The sequence below is a fragment of the Microtus oregoni genome, unplaced genomic scaffold, assembly GCF_018167655.1.
Source record: "Microtus oregoni isolate MIOR12 unplaced genomic scaffold, Mior012 000013F_ref0000133, whole genome shotgun sequence".
Taxonomy (NCBI): domain Eukaryota; kingdom Metazoa; phylum Chordata; class Mammalia; order Rodentia; family Cricetidae; genus Microtus; species Microtus oregoni.
The window spans coordinates 45,800,254-45,818,152 of NW_024543072.1; the positions used below are offsets into that span (position 1 = coordinate 45,800,254).

A 17,899-nucleotide genomic window follows, 5' to 3' on the forward strand; every position below is an offset into this window, starting at 1 on the left:
TATATGATTTAGTTCCTTTAAATTTATAAAGACTTGTTTTGTGGTTCAGTTTATTGTCTTTCTCAGTGCACTTGGAAAAAAAATGTTGTGTTGGGCAAAATATTCTATAGATATTAATTAGGTAGGTTGGTTGGTAGAACTGATCTAACCATACTGGTTTTCTGCCTTGCTTATCCTGTTATTTACTAAAAGATGAATTTTGAAGTATTAAATAGTTGTAGATTTTTCTATTTTTTCCTTTGTTTTATTTTTACTTGTGTGTTAATATCAAATGCTATAACAGTATGCTTTCACTTATTCCTCCTTCCCCTTCTCTGTATGTGTGTGTGTATTTGGAGACAGTAGCTCGTGTTGCCCATGCTGTCCTCAACATGCTTCAGCCTCCAAGGTCCTGCATGTCTGGCCTCATTAACCTCCCTTTCTTTTGGGCTTGTACTGTTGTTAAACATCTATATTTGTTTTAATCTCTATAATCTAGTAATTTTTCCTTTGATTTTTGAAAGATTTTTTTTGCTGAATATAAAATTATGTTGAAGTTTTCTTCTTTTTCTGTACTTTGAAAATAATGCCTCTCGCTTGCTTTTTTTTAATTTTTTATTTTTTGAGGCAGGGTTTCTCCGTGGCTTTTTGGTTCCTGTCCTGAAACTAGCTCTTGTAGACCAGGCTGGCCTCGAACTCACAGAGATCCGCCTGTCTCTGCCTCCCGAGTGCTGGGATTAAAGGCGTGTGCCACCACCGCCCGGCTCGCTTGCTTTTTTTTCTGTAGGGATTCAATCATGGTTCTTACCTTTATTATTTCTTGCAAAATATGTTTTTATTTTCTTTGTTTGCTTTTAAGATTTTCTTCTATTAAAGTGATTCCATAGGTTTTCTTCTGTCGTTGAACATTTGCAATTTATTGAGTATTTTAATCTGTGGGTATCAGTTTGGGGAAATATTTGATCTTTTCAGGAAAGTTGAAAATTTGAATAATAAACACACAACTTTATTTATCAGGATACTACTTAAGAGAGTAGGATAGCATAAAGACTTGACACACAATAGTCCTTAAAACTGCATATTTGTGAGTTTTTTCTATAAATAGCATTTGACTCTTAAGGCCAGAGAAAGCCATAAAAATTACTTGTGATGTCTTAGTTTCTTCAAGGAACATTATCAGTTGCCATGAGAGTATGTATGTGATCGTTCTTTTCTATCATTCATGCAAGAAATTATAGGATACCTATTTTTTTGTGGTAATTGTCTTCTTGACCAAAACCTTTCTAAAATTGGAGTTTGTTTAGGGAAGAGAAAAGGATATAGCGAGACCTCCTGGCAAAGAGCTTGAGCTAGAAGCTAAAAACCAAGACAATTTCCTGGACTTCTTCAGGTTTAATAAAAGTAGACATTTAGGTGGATTGCACACTGTTTAAAATGGAGGCTGAAATCATAAGCAGTAGTCAATGTTTATAATTATGGTGTGACTACATGGCCATTGAAAAGTGAAATTGTGTAATGAAAATACTTAGACTCTAGAATTCTGGATTTAAATCTCAGTGCTAACAGTCTTTGAAGCCTTTGGCAAGTTTCCTATAAAGACTTTCTTTATAAAATTGAAGAAACCTCAGGTTACTATGAAAAACTCTGAATTATGTCAAATTATATAATATTTAAGACAACAAAAAGAATCTCTACATTACAGTATACCAAGAATATTCTCTACTTCTAGGTGAGCTCTGAAATTTAAAAATAAAAGATATGTAGAAGTCAAATTTTTACCAGAAACCATTACTTAGCCCACATTTTCAGTTTTATCGAGGCAATTCCATTTTAATTGACTTCCATATCTGATGTAAGAAATGGGTCAAATAATCAAATAATAAACTAAACCTGATACTGGTCATATAGAGCCTATGGTACATTATTTTGGCCCCAGTGAATCACCTGCTTCCTGCCATCTGCACCCTTGTCAACAGTCTTCGTAGACTGACCTTGGTATGTTGTTACTTCTCTGGCACAGATACTTGATGTGCATTTGTGCTTTCCTTTCTAACACTTTTAGCACAGAACGAAGCTGAGGATGAGAGACCACTTAAAAGATCTGATTTTCTCAACTATTAATAGCCATCCAAGGCTAGTGAACTATACTGTGAAGGTCAGCACTAACATTAGCTAGCCTGAGAGATGAAAACTTCAAAGCAGCAAAATCTCTGGAGATTTTGAAGACATGTCTTAGATTTATCAGGTTCCACTGAGCTGTTATATTAAGCACTGACTGACTTACCAATAAGAGCAACTATGAAATGGTAGATGTAACCAGACTCTATAGCAAATAACATTTGTCAGCTCTAGCCTCTTATTGGCTAGCTCTTACATATTGATCTAACCCATTTCTAATAATCTGTGTAGCCCACGAGCTGGCTTACCAGGGAAGATCTTAACCTGCGGCTGTGTCGGGTGGGAGAATCATGGCGACTCACTGACTCAGCTTCTTTCTCCCAGCATTCTGTTCTGTCTACTCCGCCTACCTAATTTTCTGTCCTATCAGAGGCCAAGCAGTTTCTTTATTACTTAACCAATGAAACAACAGATAGAAAGATGACCCTCCTCCATCACTGGAGTATGGGAGGTGGACCAAGATGGTTCTGTGGATTTCAGTAGAAAAAAACAGGGAGAATTTAGCATTTGCTAATGGAGAAAACAATAGATGTAGGTGTTAGAAGGAAAGAGCTCACTGGGGGTCGACAATACGTCACTGGCCGGTGATGCTATATAAAAGCATTTGCTTTTACTTTTGATAATGATAAAATCTGATATTATTAGATGTGCAGGGGAGTGTTAGTGCCTCTTTTAGTAATCTGGGTACTGGTGTTCATATTCTGTTACTGGTGTGTCACCAGTATACAGATGGGATTTGTTTAAAGCCCAGGACAGCACTGCCAAAGAGTTCAGAAGTCTGAGACATTTAGAAACTACACTGAATATAGAAAACTGATAAAATTGTTAAATGTGGTTATCCTAGAAGCCAAGTGGGGGGAAAAAAAAACAGTATCAAGAAGGCAGAATCTCTTTTAAGTGCTGCTGACAGGTTGAAAAGTGACCGGTGGATTTAGTTATGTGGAAGTCATTGAGGATCTATCTTATCAAAACAAGCTTTTCTTTGGAAAAGTGGGGCATAATAAGACTGAATTGTCTTCAGCTGTGTCTGAATGGAGACAGGGTCTTGCCCTGTATCCCAGACTTACGGCAGTCCTCCTGCCTCAGCTACTTCTCCCAGTGTATGAAAATTTTTTAAGATGGACACATAACATTTATTTATAAGATAAGAAACAACAGAAGAAAAGTCCAGCAGAGAGGAGAAAAATGGTTAAAAACTATTTCCTGATAGCCACAGGGACTTGCCTGCATATTCTGTATGCCTAGGAATGATGGTACAGCAGCAGCCTGGGAAGGGGCTGGTACAGAAGGGCCAAAAGCTTAAGAGCAGTCTGGGCTACAATGCAAGTTCAAGACCAGTTTGTTTAAAATGAAATTCTTGAAAAAAGAATTGGTGATATAGAAATGTATAGTTTAATAACAGAGCATTTGCCTAGTATTAAGAACCTGGGTTCAGTTCCCAGTACCACCAGACATAAATAAAATATGCATAAAAGGAAAAAATGTTTCTGAACTAAATAAAATTAATGGCAAATTTAAAGAGAATGAATAACTCCTACTAATTCCTGGGACCTACTATACATACAGTGAAATACAAAAATAATGCAAGTTAGGAAGTTGGACTTTGTACTTCCCTAATCTAAAGGTACTCAGTACTTTACATTAAATAAAAGACTATGATTACTTTTTCCAGTGTCAAGGATAGAATCAAAACTCTATTCTCATTTTGTTCTCTGTTCCTTTCCTTTTTAAATTTAAAAACATTTTTCAGAGCACTTTTAGACCTTCACTAAAGTTATTTCTTTCCCCATAGTTTTCAAGTTTGTTATACAGTTAAAAACATTTAGCTGTTTCAGATTCTCTTCTCTCCCTTAACAATATGTGTTAAGGTTTCTTTCTCCTTTTTCATATACTAAGTTATAAATAGTTATCAGGATGTACCATAGACTGTTCATCTGCTACAGGGCCTCTTGGTTGCTTCCAGGATTTGATAATAATAAATAAAATTGCTGTAAACATCTGCGTGCAGATTTTGTGTAGACATCAGTTTTCATTTTGTTTGTGTAGGTGCTGGAAGCACAATTTCTGCACTGTGTGGTGAGTATAAAATGTGAGAGACTGCTGGACTGTTCCATTGGCTGCACTAGTTTGTGCTACCGCTAACAGTCAGGGAGAGTGCCTATGGAGCCACATACTCATCAGTTATTTTGGTTTTGTCAGTGTTCTGGATTTGGCCATTTTACTAGTATAGAGTGGTCTCATTTTTCCTTTGATTTGCATTAACCATAGTTTCAGTTCTATTTTCTAATTTGTACCATGATTTGATATTCTGTTAATCCTACACCTGCTATTCACATATACAGATACCTGATTACTTCACTTTTTTTAAGGTACTCTTTCCTGACCATTTTTCTGTCATGCTAATTTAATTAAAATTGCTTTCTTTTTAATTTTTTCTCTATTGTAGGACATGTTTATTCATTTAAAAAAAATTTTAGCTTGCTTTGCTTGCATACTTCAAGAAGGTATAGGTGTTATTACAAAGAATCAAATGTTTTTTAAAATGCTAACTGAAAACTTGCTTTGGTATATCTCATCTAATATAAAAATTGGGACCAGAAGAAACAGCTTTCTCATTGTTGATGACCTAATCTAAATTTCTTAATTATGTACAGTATTGAACTGTTTTATTATGCATCTCAGATGTTTTAATTTCTGTACAATTATTTACTGTCTGATACATAGCTTGCACTTAATGAAAGCAGAGTCGGGATTTTAGAGAGACAAGTAAACGCTCATGTGTTTCTTTAATTATATAAAGTGGTGTATTTCCTGTATTTAAAAAAGTCTGATATGCTTGGTTCTCATATTTCTTGTTTCTATTTTTTTTTTTTCTAAAATGCCTGAAAACTAGTATTAGATGTTAGTTAGGATCCTGGCTTTAAATTGAGACATTGTCCACATTGACTTGTATTTATTTGGGTGAATTTCATAGTAAGTACCATGCTAGATGTATACACACACACACACACACACACACACACCTGAACACACACACACACACACCTCTGAATAGATCAGACCTATTTAGTGGAAAAATATGTAAACAAATGATTTATTTGTATAGTGCTGTAGCAAAACTGCACACACGTGTACTGGAATAATTAGCCAAACCACAGCTTTCTTACAGGCATTACCTCAGTTTTTACTCGAGCCAAGAATGAGCTGGTCAGATGAGGGAAAAAGGAGTACATTCCAGGTTGAGTGAAAGTGCCAATAAAGATGCCAAGAGGCAGAATAGCGAGAAACTAAGAGTAACAGAGGCTCTCTGGGTCAGAGTCAGAGCTTCGCCATCTGATTTACTATGTCAAGGAAGTTGGAATTGCTTTCTCTCATTTTTTTCTCACGAATATATGCTTTGAAAGTATAGCAACAAAGCTCATTTCTGTCATTTTAGTGCTAAAAATTATGAAAAACCATGTATTTGATTCTAAAACTGATTGATATGCAGTTCTAAGTTCACTTTCCTAATTTGTAGAAGATAGTTACATTTTTTTGACTGATTGGGGGTTGTAGTTGACTGTAAATGGTAAAGATAAATGCAGTAATGGGTGACTTCTTTTTTCAGTGCTTATAGTAATAATAGCTTCTGTTACTCTTCTTCATCCTCAGAACATCTCAATGCGGTGGTTTATTTAATTATCTCTATCTTCTAACTAAACTGGAACACCTTAGGTTCCACTAAACTGTTTCACTTTAGGTTATAGCTAGCAAATAGTAGCTTCATTTGTTTAAGAAGACACATAGCAGTGTCTCTTATGCTCCCATTTTGTGAGATCACATATACAGAATACTTCAGTATAATGTCTAGCACGTAAGAACTATAAATAACGCCAGGTGGTAGTGGTGCACATCTTTAATCCCAGGCAGAGGCAGTCAGATCTCTGTGAGTTCAAGGCCAGCCTGGCCTACAGAGTGAGTTCCAGGACAGCCAGGGCTGTTACACAGAGAAACCCTGTTTTGGAAAACAAAAGCAGGAAAAAGGGAGTCCCATGTGGTTTGATGTTGTTCCAGAGCAGTCTCACTCTGCAGATCCCCGCTAGGAAACGGGTATCAAACTGTCCTATAGAGATCACTCAGCTTGTAAACAGTGAAGCACATAAGGGCGTCATTTAGGGTCTACAACCAAAATCTGTTAGAAAATATATACGGCATAACATTTAAAGGGGTTTAAGAAACTAATATAAAAAGAAGAGAAACTTTGTTATTTTTCCTTTGCTTTTTGCATTAAGTCGTTTAAAATCAATTTTTAAAAGTTTTTCCCTAGGGGCGTTCTCTGTTTTTTGTGTTAACTCATATTTTCCTCCTCTCCTCTATCTAGAGTGTCTTAAACCATTCTACCTTGTGAGAAATTGGATGCTCTTGCAGATAGTCATTGTGGGAGAAAACGTTTCATTTAAGTCCCAGATGAGGACCGAAAACTTGAAATCAGAGGAGCATCTGAAATCAAGTAATATTAGGTAGGATAAAAATTACAAGGGATTTCTGCATTGTTTTTAATTTCCAAGGTGTATATTAAATTTTTCATATTTGTGGACGTTTTGAAAAGAATTTGAGACTTCCTGAAGGATTGGGAAAGGATATGCTAAAAATTCTATTTTTGCTTATGTGGCTTTGTGATAAATTAAAGCTAGGTTTACTTTGACATTAACATTGATATCTTGTAGTCCAAGGAAACTTCTTTAAATGTACTGAAATACATTTGTATGTTTAGATACAAAGTTTTCTGAGTATTTATAAGCCTAGGTACATGTGATTCATCTTTTTCATATAAAATTTTTTCTTTATTATGTTTATGGGTGTTTTGCCTGCGTGTATTTGTGCATACCACAAGTGTACACTATGTGAGTCCAGAAGAGAGTATTGGATATCCTGGGACTGGAGTTAAAATGATCATGAGCCCATGTCGGTGCTGGACAATGAACCTGGGTCATCTGGAAGAATAGCCAGAACTTTTAACTACTTCCTGAGATTCATCTTATTAATTTTTCTTCAGAGTTAAAGAAACTGTCTTTTACATATTTGGTGATTTTATTTGACCCCAAGAAACATCAGTTCTGGGTTTTACTTGTCAGCATGGATTCAATTAAATGCCACAAAGACCTTGAGAGTTTGGTGGTAATATATTACAGAAGACCGCTTCTGCATGACCAGTTAGTGACTCTTGCTGTAGCATCTTAATGACATAGCGTGTCTGATTCATATCAGAGGTGTGGTTTTACACTTAAAGTTTTATACTCTATAAATTGATACCACCATGATTGATGGTGACATTTGTAACTACTTCATTTCAGAAAACCTGCTTCATTTTTATAGTGCTTATGAGCTCTGGTTCTGGAATTGCTTTGCACGGTAGAATCAGAGCTCTGCTACTTCCTAATCCTGTGACAGTAGGAAAATTATTTCATCCCTCTGTCCTACTTACCTGATAGAAAGACTGAAATTTAAAGTTGTTTGCTTGTTTTCAGCGTTGAGGGTCAAGCATGGACATGGCTCAGCAAGCATTCTACCCCTGAGCTACATCCTTGTCTGCCCCTGCTATTTGTTGTTTTAAAGTAGAGTCTTCTTAGGTAGGCAGGGCTAGCCTTGAACTTACTGTGTTACCTAGGGATGACCCTACACTTTAAATCCTACTGCCTCCATCTCGGGACTGCTTGTGTGTTACAGGCATGTACCTCTGTGCCGAGTGGAATGTAAAGATTTTATAATAAATGAAAGCATGACAAGAAGACTTAGCAGATAATACATTATTAATTATATTATCAGGCTATTAATTTATTTATTTATTTTGGTTTTTCGAGACAGGGTTTCTCTGTGTAACAGTCCTAGCTGCCCTGGAACTAGCACTTGTAGACCAGACTGGCCTTGAACTCGTGGAGATTCTCCTGCCTCTGCCTTCCGAGTGCTAGATTTAAAGACATGCACCACCACCACCTTGGCAGGCTATTAATTTTAACTGATGATTTGGACTCTGTTCTCAGCATGGCATTTCAGTCATTTATTATTTGCTTCATATGTTATCATGTCTCAGGTTTTTAAATTTTACTTTGAAATAATCAGATATAATCATAACTGATATTGTAGAGAAAGGACAGAGTTTAAAGAAAAATGGCAAAACATCCTAACTCGGTTCTTTTGTATTCTCTGTGTCTGCCACCAATGTTATTTTCTATTCATAGTAAAAAATATATTGGTTTTATCATCTGTTCACATGAGAACATAGTTTTATGGTATCTAAATAATTTATCTTTCTGTCCTTAAACGTTTTGTGGAAGTAAAGAACTAGAGTCCTTAACTGCCCCTTTGAACTGTTGTCTTTACTCCACTGTGTTCTTCCAGAAGAGATCCCAGGAAGCAGTAGGGGAAGGGATACCTGACTGCAGTTAGAATCCGAACTAGCAGGTAGTTTGGTCCCAGATTTTCCTTCTTTGAGATGTCATTTAACATGCTTTGTCTTACTTAGTCTCATAGCAACCTTCATCTCTAAATGCCTGCCTGTACACTTCTTTCTCAATTACCTATACTGTCCAAGCTGCCTGAACTGATGTTGGATTCTTTGCTCTGTATTGTCTCCCCTTCCTAGTTTAACTTTTGGAGATTTCTTGGAAAGGAGAGTTTTTCTAGTTAGTATTATCACTATCTCATTTCCAGTTATGATCTTTAATCTATGCTTTATACACCTAGTGTCATTTCCCCATGTGTGTATGTGCCCTGTATGCATGCAGTGCCCACAGATGTAAAGTAACCTAATAGTGATTCTATGCTCTGACTTTGAATTCTTAAACACAGCATGCAAGTCTTCTCATACATAATCTGCTGCCTTCCTTGGTTCTCCAACTTCATATGTAGCTTTTGACTTTGCACTTTATCTGTTTACTGTCTCAGTTTTGTCTTTGGCTCTCGTCCTTGAGATTCCTAGATCAGAATGGAATATATACATATACTCACAGACTGTAAGTAGGTCATGTAGTGATGTATGGTATAGAGCAGTGGTTCGGTTTTCAACCTTTCTAATGTTGCAACCCTTTAACACAGTTCTCGTGTTACCATCACCCCAAATATAACATTATTTTATTACTACTTCATAACTGTACTTTTCCTACTGTTATGAATTGTAATGGAAGTCTCTCATGTGCAGGATAGCTCATATTTGACCCCTGTGAAAGGTTGTCATGCCCCTTAGGTTGATAAATGCTGGTGTAATTGGCATGTACCAAGCTTTTATACACTGACAGAAAGCAAATCCATTTTTGTTAACCTTAACTGAGGAAAGCTCTGAGTAACAGCACCTTCCCTAGAGTTCCTTCTAAATAACAGTAGTACAGCATTTTTATTTTTCTCTAGTTGATTTACTATTAGAAAACTTGCTGTCTAGAGAGCTTATATTTATGTTTCTCTGTGTCCATAGGATATTCACCATACAGTATTTGGCTTACTATTTGGCATAATTAGGTTATGATTTGATTCTTATGTTTATGACTATGATAGATGAATATTGTAGTTATCTCAAATTGTTCCTTAGAACTATATGTTGAACAAGTGAACAAAGTAAGTTAAAAAACCCACCTTGACTCTTCCTACAAGGGAAGAAAAAAGAAAACCCAACTACCCTAGCCACTTATCCCAAAATAAGTGGCTTAGCATTTGTGTGTTTTATTTTGATAGCTGTGAGTTTAGAATGGTTTCCGATTTTTTTTTTAAACAGGGAAAATAGATCTGAACTTCAAGAAGAAAAATCTTTTTATGTGTCCCAATGCTATATGGACTATTACTACTATATGTTTGAGTTTTATTTTCTTAGACTCAGACGTGCTTGGCTGTAGTGATTAGGAACTAAACTCTGAAGCCAAAGTACTACTTCCAAGTCTGTGACCATGGGCTTGTTACTTAACCTCTCTATATCTGCTTATGTTTTCTTCAGGTATAAAATGGAAACAGTAATAGCACATAGTTTATATTAAATTATTTACTTACACAAGGCCCTTAGAACAGTGTTATAGTGCTAGCTTTTGTAGTAGCTAGTGCTTGGAATGCATTAAATATATTTATAGATCTTGATTATGTTATCTCCATGTGAATTGTTTCAGATTATAGTTTCCAATGTGTTGTCACTGATCCAGCCTTTTTGTCAGCACTTTATTTCACTTTTTTCTTTTTTATTGTTTGACAGGCATAGTTTATTTCTCCTAATGAATACTGGTATAGTAGCACACCTGTAGTTCCAGCCCTTGGGGAGCCTAAGGCAGGATGGTCATGGAAGTTCAAGGCCAGCTGGTACCATATAGAAAAATAAAAGAAAACAAACAAAAATCCCAAAGACAATGTATATAATATTTTCAAAGTTTATATATTTAACTAACTTTGCTCTTTTATCATGAAGAGTATTGTAACATGAGAGTTGGCTTGTTTGTTGGGGTTTCTGTCCTGCCCGGTACCCCACAACTGTTTAGCCCCAAAGAAAACCACACATAGGTCTCCATAAATTATAAGCTGATTGGCCCATTAGCTCTAGCCTCTCACTGGCTAACTTTCACATCTTGATTAACCCATTTTTCTGATCTATGTTAGCCATGTGGCTCAGTACCTTTTTCAGTGGGGCAGCTCACATCCTGCTGCTTCGGTGGTCTGGGCAGGAGTGAGAGGGATCAACTTCCTCCTTCCCAGAATTCTCCTGTTTTCATTACATCATTTCAACTTCCTGTCTGGTTTTCCCGCCTATAATTCCTGCCTGGCCAATCAGCATTTATTTATAACATGATTGACAGAATACAGACAACTCCCACACCAGTGTATGGTGGTTTAATTTTGGGATTCTTGGTATTTTCATTCCTTTCAGTATTCCTTTAGTTTAAAGTAAGAACAGACACACCTCACCATTGCTCATATTCTTCTGAGCAATGGTGGACATCTTGTTATCCAGACAGGTGGGACTGTAGGGGCAGGTGTCCTGTAATTGTAAAGACAGCCTGTGCCACAGCAAATTTCAGCCCTGCCAAGGCTATGTATATAGTTAGGTCCTGAGCTTTTGTTGTTTTTGTTTTAAGATGCTTGTATCTATATGAGCATTGAGTAACTATAAACTAATGTTAATTAGTTGAAGTTTTTTTATCAAGAATTGCTGAAATATAGTTTGTTTTTTTGTTTGTTTGTTTGTTTTTCTTTAGACTAGAGAGTATTCCATTTTGAGAAAAAGACAGGAAAGCTGTGACTGGTGGGGGAGGATATGTGTTTTCTCAGTTTGTGTGACCTTGGATTTTTGAAATCATACGCTGGCAGCCTTGTAAAGATTTTCTTCAGTGGTGAAAGTTAAGACCTAAAGTGATGAGTGAAGATGGATAATGAATTTGGTATACAGTGTTCAGTACTAAGCACAGTTATCTGGTGAGCATTGTGCATTTGTATTAATAGTTTTTTATGTTAAACCCCATTGTGATTCTCTTCAAAAGATAAATAGATAATAGATATATATGAATATGTAAGCAGTGGATGTCTTTAAAGACTACAAGAAACAAAAGTTTTATATTTTACTGAAGTTAAAATTTAAAATTTACAATCATGGGGACTGGAGTGGTAAGAACACTGGCTTCTTTCTCTTCAGTTCAGAGGATGCTTGTTTCATTCCCACCTACGTGATAGCTCATGACCCTCTGTAGCTGAGTTCTCGGAATCTTCTGGTCTCTGCTTGTGCCAGGCACACAAGTAATGCACAGATGTACACACAAACTGTCTTAAGTTAGGGTTTCTGTTAGTGTGATAAACACCATGACCAAAAGCAACTAGGGGAGGAAGTTTATGTCACTTAGACTTATAGGAATAGTCCATCATGAAGGGCATTGTCTGCTTTCTTAGCTCACTTTCTCCTACAACTCAGAACCACTAGCCATTCTGGGACACCTCCCTCAGAGAGCCTGGCCCTTCCACAGAATTAATCAGTCGAGAAAATGCCCTGCAGGCTTGTCCACAGGCCAGTCTGGTGAGGTCATTTTCTCAGTTGTGGTTCCTTCTCAAATGACTCCAACTTGTGTCAAGTTGACAAAAACCAGGACACAGGCAAAACATCCATATACATGAAATAACAGTTTTTAAAAATTTAGTTACTATAAAATATGTAAAATAGTGCTTTCCCTAAAATGTTTAGTACCTTTATATTCTTCTAGTTTTTATTCCAGTTTAGTTCTTTTGAAATGGAAATCTCGTGGTGTAATAACTTAATTGTTTTGTTAGTTGACATGTAGTCACACATATACAGTGGGGACAGTGTGATGTTTGAGTGCTTGTATTCATAATGATCCAGCCTCAGGATGTTTGGGTGTATTCTTCACCCAGTGTATTTATCACTTTGTGGAGATAACATTTAAAATCTACTTCTCTGATTGTTAAGATTAGATGATCAGCATGTATTGTTAGCTGTAATCATTCTTCTGTGCAAGAGAGTACCAGAACTGGTGGGAGAACATGTTTCAGAGTTCCTGATAATCAGAATGCTAGTCAAAAGGGATTCTGATGTTACGTATTTTTAAAAGCTGTATTACTATAAAGCAGCTTTGGTAGACAAAGAATTTCCTTATTCCAGATGTGTTTCACAAGGAAGTGTAATGCTCTGACTCATACACAAAGCAGGAGTGATTGTTAGCCAGTAAATGGGGTGGTGTTCTTAGCCCAGGGACTATCCTTTTCAAAAGTACAGTGACAGACCGACTGCTAGATTAAGGAGAGAAGAGTGGTGAAAGCTAAGAATTCAGAAACTACAGAATTTGTCACTAAAGACATTGTAGTGGAAAATCACTAAGTTCAGGCAGCTAGTTGGCAAGATGAAGCATGCTTTCAAAAATACCTTTTGCAATAGTTCAGATGAGGAATGGGTATAGGGAGAGAGGGCAAAGTGGTAATACAGTGAAGGTACAACTGCTATTTAGAGGATAGCATTTCTCAGGAATTGCTAGATAGTAAGACTTTGCAAGAAGGTGGGCATAAAGAACTTCTGGGGATTGCCTTCCACAGCTCGAATGCTTTGATAAAACTACCATGAAAAAGAAAACATTCCTAAGAGAATGAAGTATGAAGTTAAGGGTAGACCTTGAAGTCAGTTTAGGACCTTTCCTATACAGACAATTACTGACTTTCAGAGGGGGAAATTCTTGGTTTTTTTAAAAAAGAATGTATGGGGAACTTGAACATGTTTTTATGCCAAAGAGATGGAATTCTCAAGAATGTCAAAAAGGAAAGAAAAATCAAGTCCTTAATGAAATGCTAGAAAGAGCATTTCATTGAAATGAACTTTGATCTCATAAGGGGAGGACATAAGGATCTCATAAGAGCAGAGCTATGTAACTGTCATCGCCAGTGGGGAAAGGGACAGGAACAAGCATCTTGAGAAGAGTAGAAATTTGAAATGTCATGGTAACCGGTAAATTGAAAACAAACTAGTCTTCAAGGTGTTGGGGGAAACCTTGTAATACCTTTACAGTCAGATTTGGGGAAGTTACCAGTTTAATCTGTGAAGTAATTTGTAAGTTCTAACATCAGTTTCCTCAGACCCAGTGTTATACTGCATGTTAAGGGAAGGTATAGACTTCCCAGCCATCTAGCCTTATTGTAATGCATTGTTTTACTTGATAATTCGATATAACTATATTAATTTGACTTGGTTTGTTTTTAACTAATGTTATTTTTTCTTATCTAGGCAGGCAGAAGTCCTGAAGGCTGAAATGACAGGTATTGACTGTCTTAATCTTTATTAGTACCTATTTTATTCTATTAAGTTAATGGAAGAAAATTCCCTTTTGGGGGGTATAATACCAAATCCTGTGCTAGTTGCCAAGAACAATAATAACTCCGCTTTAAATGTCTATTGGTCTTATATTTTGGGTTTTCCCTTAAATACTTCTCAGGAGATTAATGTAGTATATGCTGCATTTGAATTGCTATTAATTACATGATTGTTTAATTTTATAAATCTTTTATTAATAATATATAAATTAATCACACTCCATTGTAACTATATAAAACTTTGTTTGATTAATATTTTCCCAGGAAATGCTCTTTCAGTTTGTAGTTACTCAAAACTGAGTAGTAAGTAAGCCTTCAGGAAAATTGCTTATATAGAAACTGTGCTCAAAGTCTGAAATTCAATGAGCAGCCTTTTCTCATACATCTTTTCTGCTCGGAATAATAGCTAAAGTCCATTGGGAAGAATTTTGGACTTAACTGCTGAAATAAAAAGATAATTCAAAGCTAGTAATCAGCATGTCATTGATAACAGCATGTGTTATCCTAACGTATCAAAGAGAGACATGATAATAGACAGTATTCTAGTCTGGGAGGAATTTAGTTGTATGGTTAACACATGAACAATTCAGCTAATGTTGATTGATAACCAACATTCTGACCAAAATTTATAATTGAAAAGGGACTATACTACTAGGGAGATAGTGTTTCTTCAGCTTTGACAGGGTATAATGTTTATGAGAAGCCTGACTATTGTATCATAAAGTATAAGGCAAAAGAGGAACAAGGGTTGCTCACTGCTGTTCTTCCTATTAGCACATTTGTGGCCATCATCCACATTGTGTGATACCAGTGTTAGAATTAGAGCTTGGATTAGCCTTAGAAATATTTTCTGTATCATGTATATGGAACAGCATCAAGCTGCATGTACCATATGCTTTTTCCCAAAGCATCAAACATTTGTTTAAATTTACTCATTTGAATGACTTCTGCAATCCCCTAAAGCCCAGTATAGTGGTGCACACCTGTATCCCAGCACTTCAGAGTAAAGGTAGGAGGAGCACAAGCTCAAGGCTAGCCTGCGCTAGACATTGAGATCCTGCCTCCAAACAAATGAACAAAAAACACTTTATAAGACTCAGTTTTTACTAGCCAGCAAACCTCTGTATTAACTCAAATATCCAGGGCACTCTTTGCTGAATAGGATTATAGTGAATTATAGATACTAATGGCCAACCTAAAGAGGAGTGGAAATTGTGACAATATATAGCAGCAAACTCCTAGATGAAATTAAATTGTTTAACTAGATATTGGAAATTTGTAATTGTAAAGTTTGTTAAGTAGTTCTGTGGAAGCTTACTGTCAGCATACTGTTCAACCCCTACAGGACTTTGACAGAAAATGTGACCCCATTTCTTAAATACATAATCAGAGCCTGGCTTCCTAATTTTATTCTATACAATTACTCTTCTGACCTTTTGAGCAGTTTAATACCAGGCCTCAGCCTTTCTTCACATTTAAGTTATAATATGGACTAATCACAGAAGTGCCTTGGATGGGCATGTCCCATTCATGAAAATAACTTTCATAGTTACACTAGGGTAGTATAATAGAGTAGTAATAATCCAGGCATCTGCTGGTTGGTGAACTTACAGAAAAATTTTGTGAGGATCCCTGTAGGAATGATTCAAAATCAAAGGGAACCATGACTTGAATGAAGATACAGTTACAGGGGTAAACAATTTGATAGACGACATTATTTCAAATGGAGTGACTCATTTGAGATATATGACCTGCTGTGATATGAACAGGCAGAAATCCAAACCAACAGCAAAGAGTGAATCGTTTTTCAATGGCCATTTTAATTTCATAATGAAAATTTAAATCTGAAAGATGGGTGGAGCGAATGGGTCAGCACATAGGAGTTTTTTCTGTGCACAAGCATGGAAACTAGAGTTCAGATTCCAGCAACCATGTAAAGTCATGCTGGGCATACCTGCAACCCCAGCGCTAAGGAATAAGGAAGGTAGAGACAGCAAGATCCCTGGGACTCACGAGTGCAGGTAGAGTGATAGAAGGATGCCTGATGCTCTCTTTGCTCTACTCACCCAGTACATACACCCACGCACATTCACATAAACTCCATACACATACACTTCGTACACATGCACATGGTGTACACGGTTTTAAAAAATGGCTAAAACAACAAACAAAAACATTTTAAATCCAATTTAGCTATTAGCCGAAAGGCAGAGGTGAAAGTCCTTTGAAATACAGTAACATAAAACTTGTGCAGCAGTGAATGGGGAGAGGAGTCATTGGTGTGGCTCATGGATTAAGTGACTTAACAACATGGTGGTGTTTTGTTTGCTTTGTTACACAGATTCTAAGCTGGGTCCAGCTGAGGTCTGGACATCCAGGCAAGCTCTGCAGGACTTGTACCAGAAAATGCTCGTTACTGATCTGGAATATGCTTTAGACAAGAAAGTAGAACAGGATCTGTAAGTATTGTCATTTGAGATGTTCCTGTGCAATCAGGAATCTTCGAGACTTTGAAACATTAATGCTTAATTGATAATTTTTCAACCTGCCCTAGTGTAAACTTTTTAAATGAAATTCTAATACTTGTGATTTAAAAAAAAGAAATTTAATGATTAGTGTTTTTTTTTTCAGGTGCAGTCTTAGAGGGTGAGAGGAGGACTGTTTAGGTTTGAATTTTACCAGAGACAGTTCTTAGAACATACTGGAGTGGACAAATTTAAACATATGTATGATACTTCAAATTTTAAGTGTATCTTAAAATTGAGTCTTATAATTAAACCATGATAGTAAAGATAGACTTTTCTTTGATAGTGGGATTTTGCATTTGGTCTTAGCCCAAAAGCCAAGAAACTATGGTCAATGTCATACTGTTTGTTCAACAGGAAAGTGTATTCGATTGTAAGTAAAGTTCATTTAATCAAATCTATGGCTTTATCTTCCTGCTCACCAGAAAACTAAAGAAAGATTTTGTGTGTTTAGGCAATTCCACGTATTCTTTCTAGGAAGCATGAAATGCAGATAATCAGTGAGTGAATAAAGGTCTTTGGTAGAAGATTTTGTCTTATAAATTGAAACAGGGACAGTAAGTTTGATGGAAAATTAAGCAGCAGTTAAGAACATTCTGTTTTTAATCCTAGCACTCAGGAAGCAGAGGCAGGCAGGTCTCTGAATTTGAGGTCGGCCAGGGCTACATAGTGAAGCCCTGTCTTGAAAATTCAAAACAAAAAAGAAAACATTCATTCTAGTAAGGCCTAATAGCCAAGTTGTGGTGATGTTGTTTTTTTTCTTTTTCCTGTGCTTTTTGTGCCCTGTGTTTTTAGAAAGTCTAGTAGTTTAACTTAATAACTAATCAGAACTCATGTCTGTAATATTTGAGTCCATGATGAAAAAGCATCACCAATAGTAAAGGAGTATTGACGTCCTAAACTATTTTTTTAAAACCTTAAAGTTCTGGAGCCTCAAAAATAAAGAGATTGATACCTTAGTTCACTAATATTGAATTTAAGCTGATAATGTAATGATTAATGTCATTTTGGTATACTAAATTTTAGCACTGTGTTGTTTAAATAAAAATTTGAGATGTGGCTTCTATTTCATATTGTAAAGAAAGTATTAAGCCTTAACCTGTAAGATAAACAAAATCATTAAACATTAAATAGAAGTGAATGTTGTGCATAATTATCTGGGGAAAGTAAAGGATTGAACTTGATATGTACAAAGCGCCCCCCCCCCCAAATGTGTCACCTTGAGTAAGGTATAATTATTTTTGGCCCAGTGTGTTAAAAATGTTAATAGCTTATTTTACTTTGATCTTGCCACTATGGTTTTGGTTTTTATCCTGGGATTCTTAATTAGTTCTTACTCTAATAGCTCTAAAGGGTCACAGTAGAAACCACATTCTGCTTACTGGAGCATTTGGTCCACTAAAGTCAGT

General features: G+C 36.2%; 1 protein-coding gene across 7 annotated transcripts in view; it reads left to right on the forward strand.

The window, feature by feature from the left end:
• Positions 1-17,899, forward strand: part of Smg7 (SMG7 nonsense mediated mRNA decay factor) — a 66,654-nt gene that overhangs the window by 21,361 nt on the left and 27,394 nt on the right. For 4 of the 7 annotated variants that reach the window (XM_041662519.1, XM_041662522.1, XM_041662524.1 and 1 more), the window contains exons 2-4: positions 6,518-6,656; positions 13,880-13,911; positions 16,307-16,424. In XM_041662519.1, the coding sequence (XP_041518453.1) occupies positions 6,553-6,656; positions 13,880-13,911; positions 16,307-16,424 (254 nt within the window). In that variant the 5' untranslated portion in view covers positions 6,518-6,552. The remainder of the gene's footprint in view (positions 1-6,517; positions 6,657-13,879; positions 13,912-16,306; positions 16,425-17,899) is intronic. The other 3 variants (XM_041662523.1, XM_041662525.1, XM_041662521.1) reach the window with 3 other exon arrangements.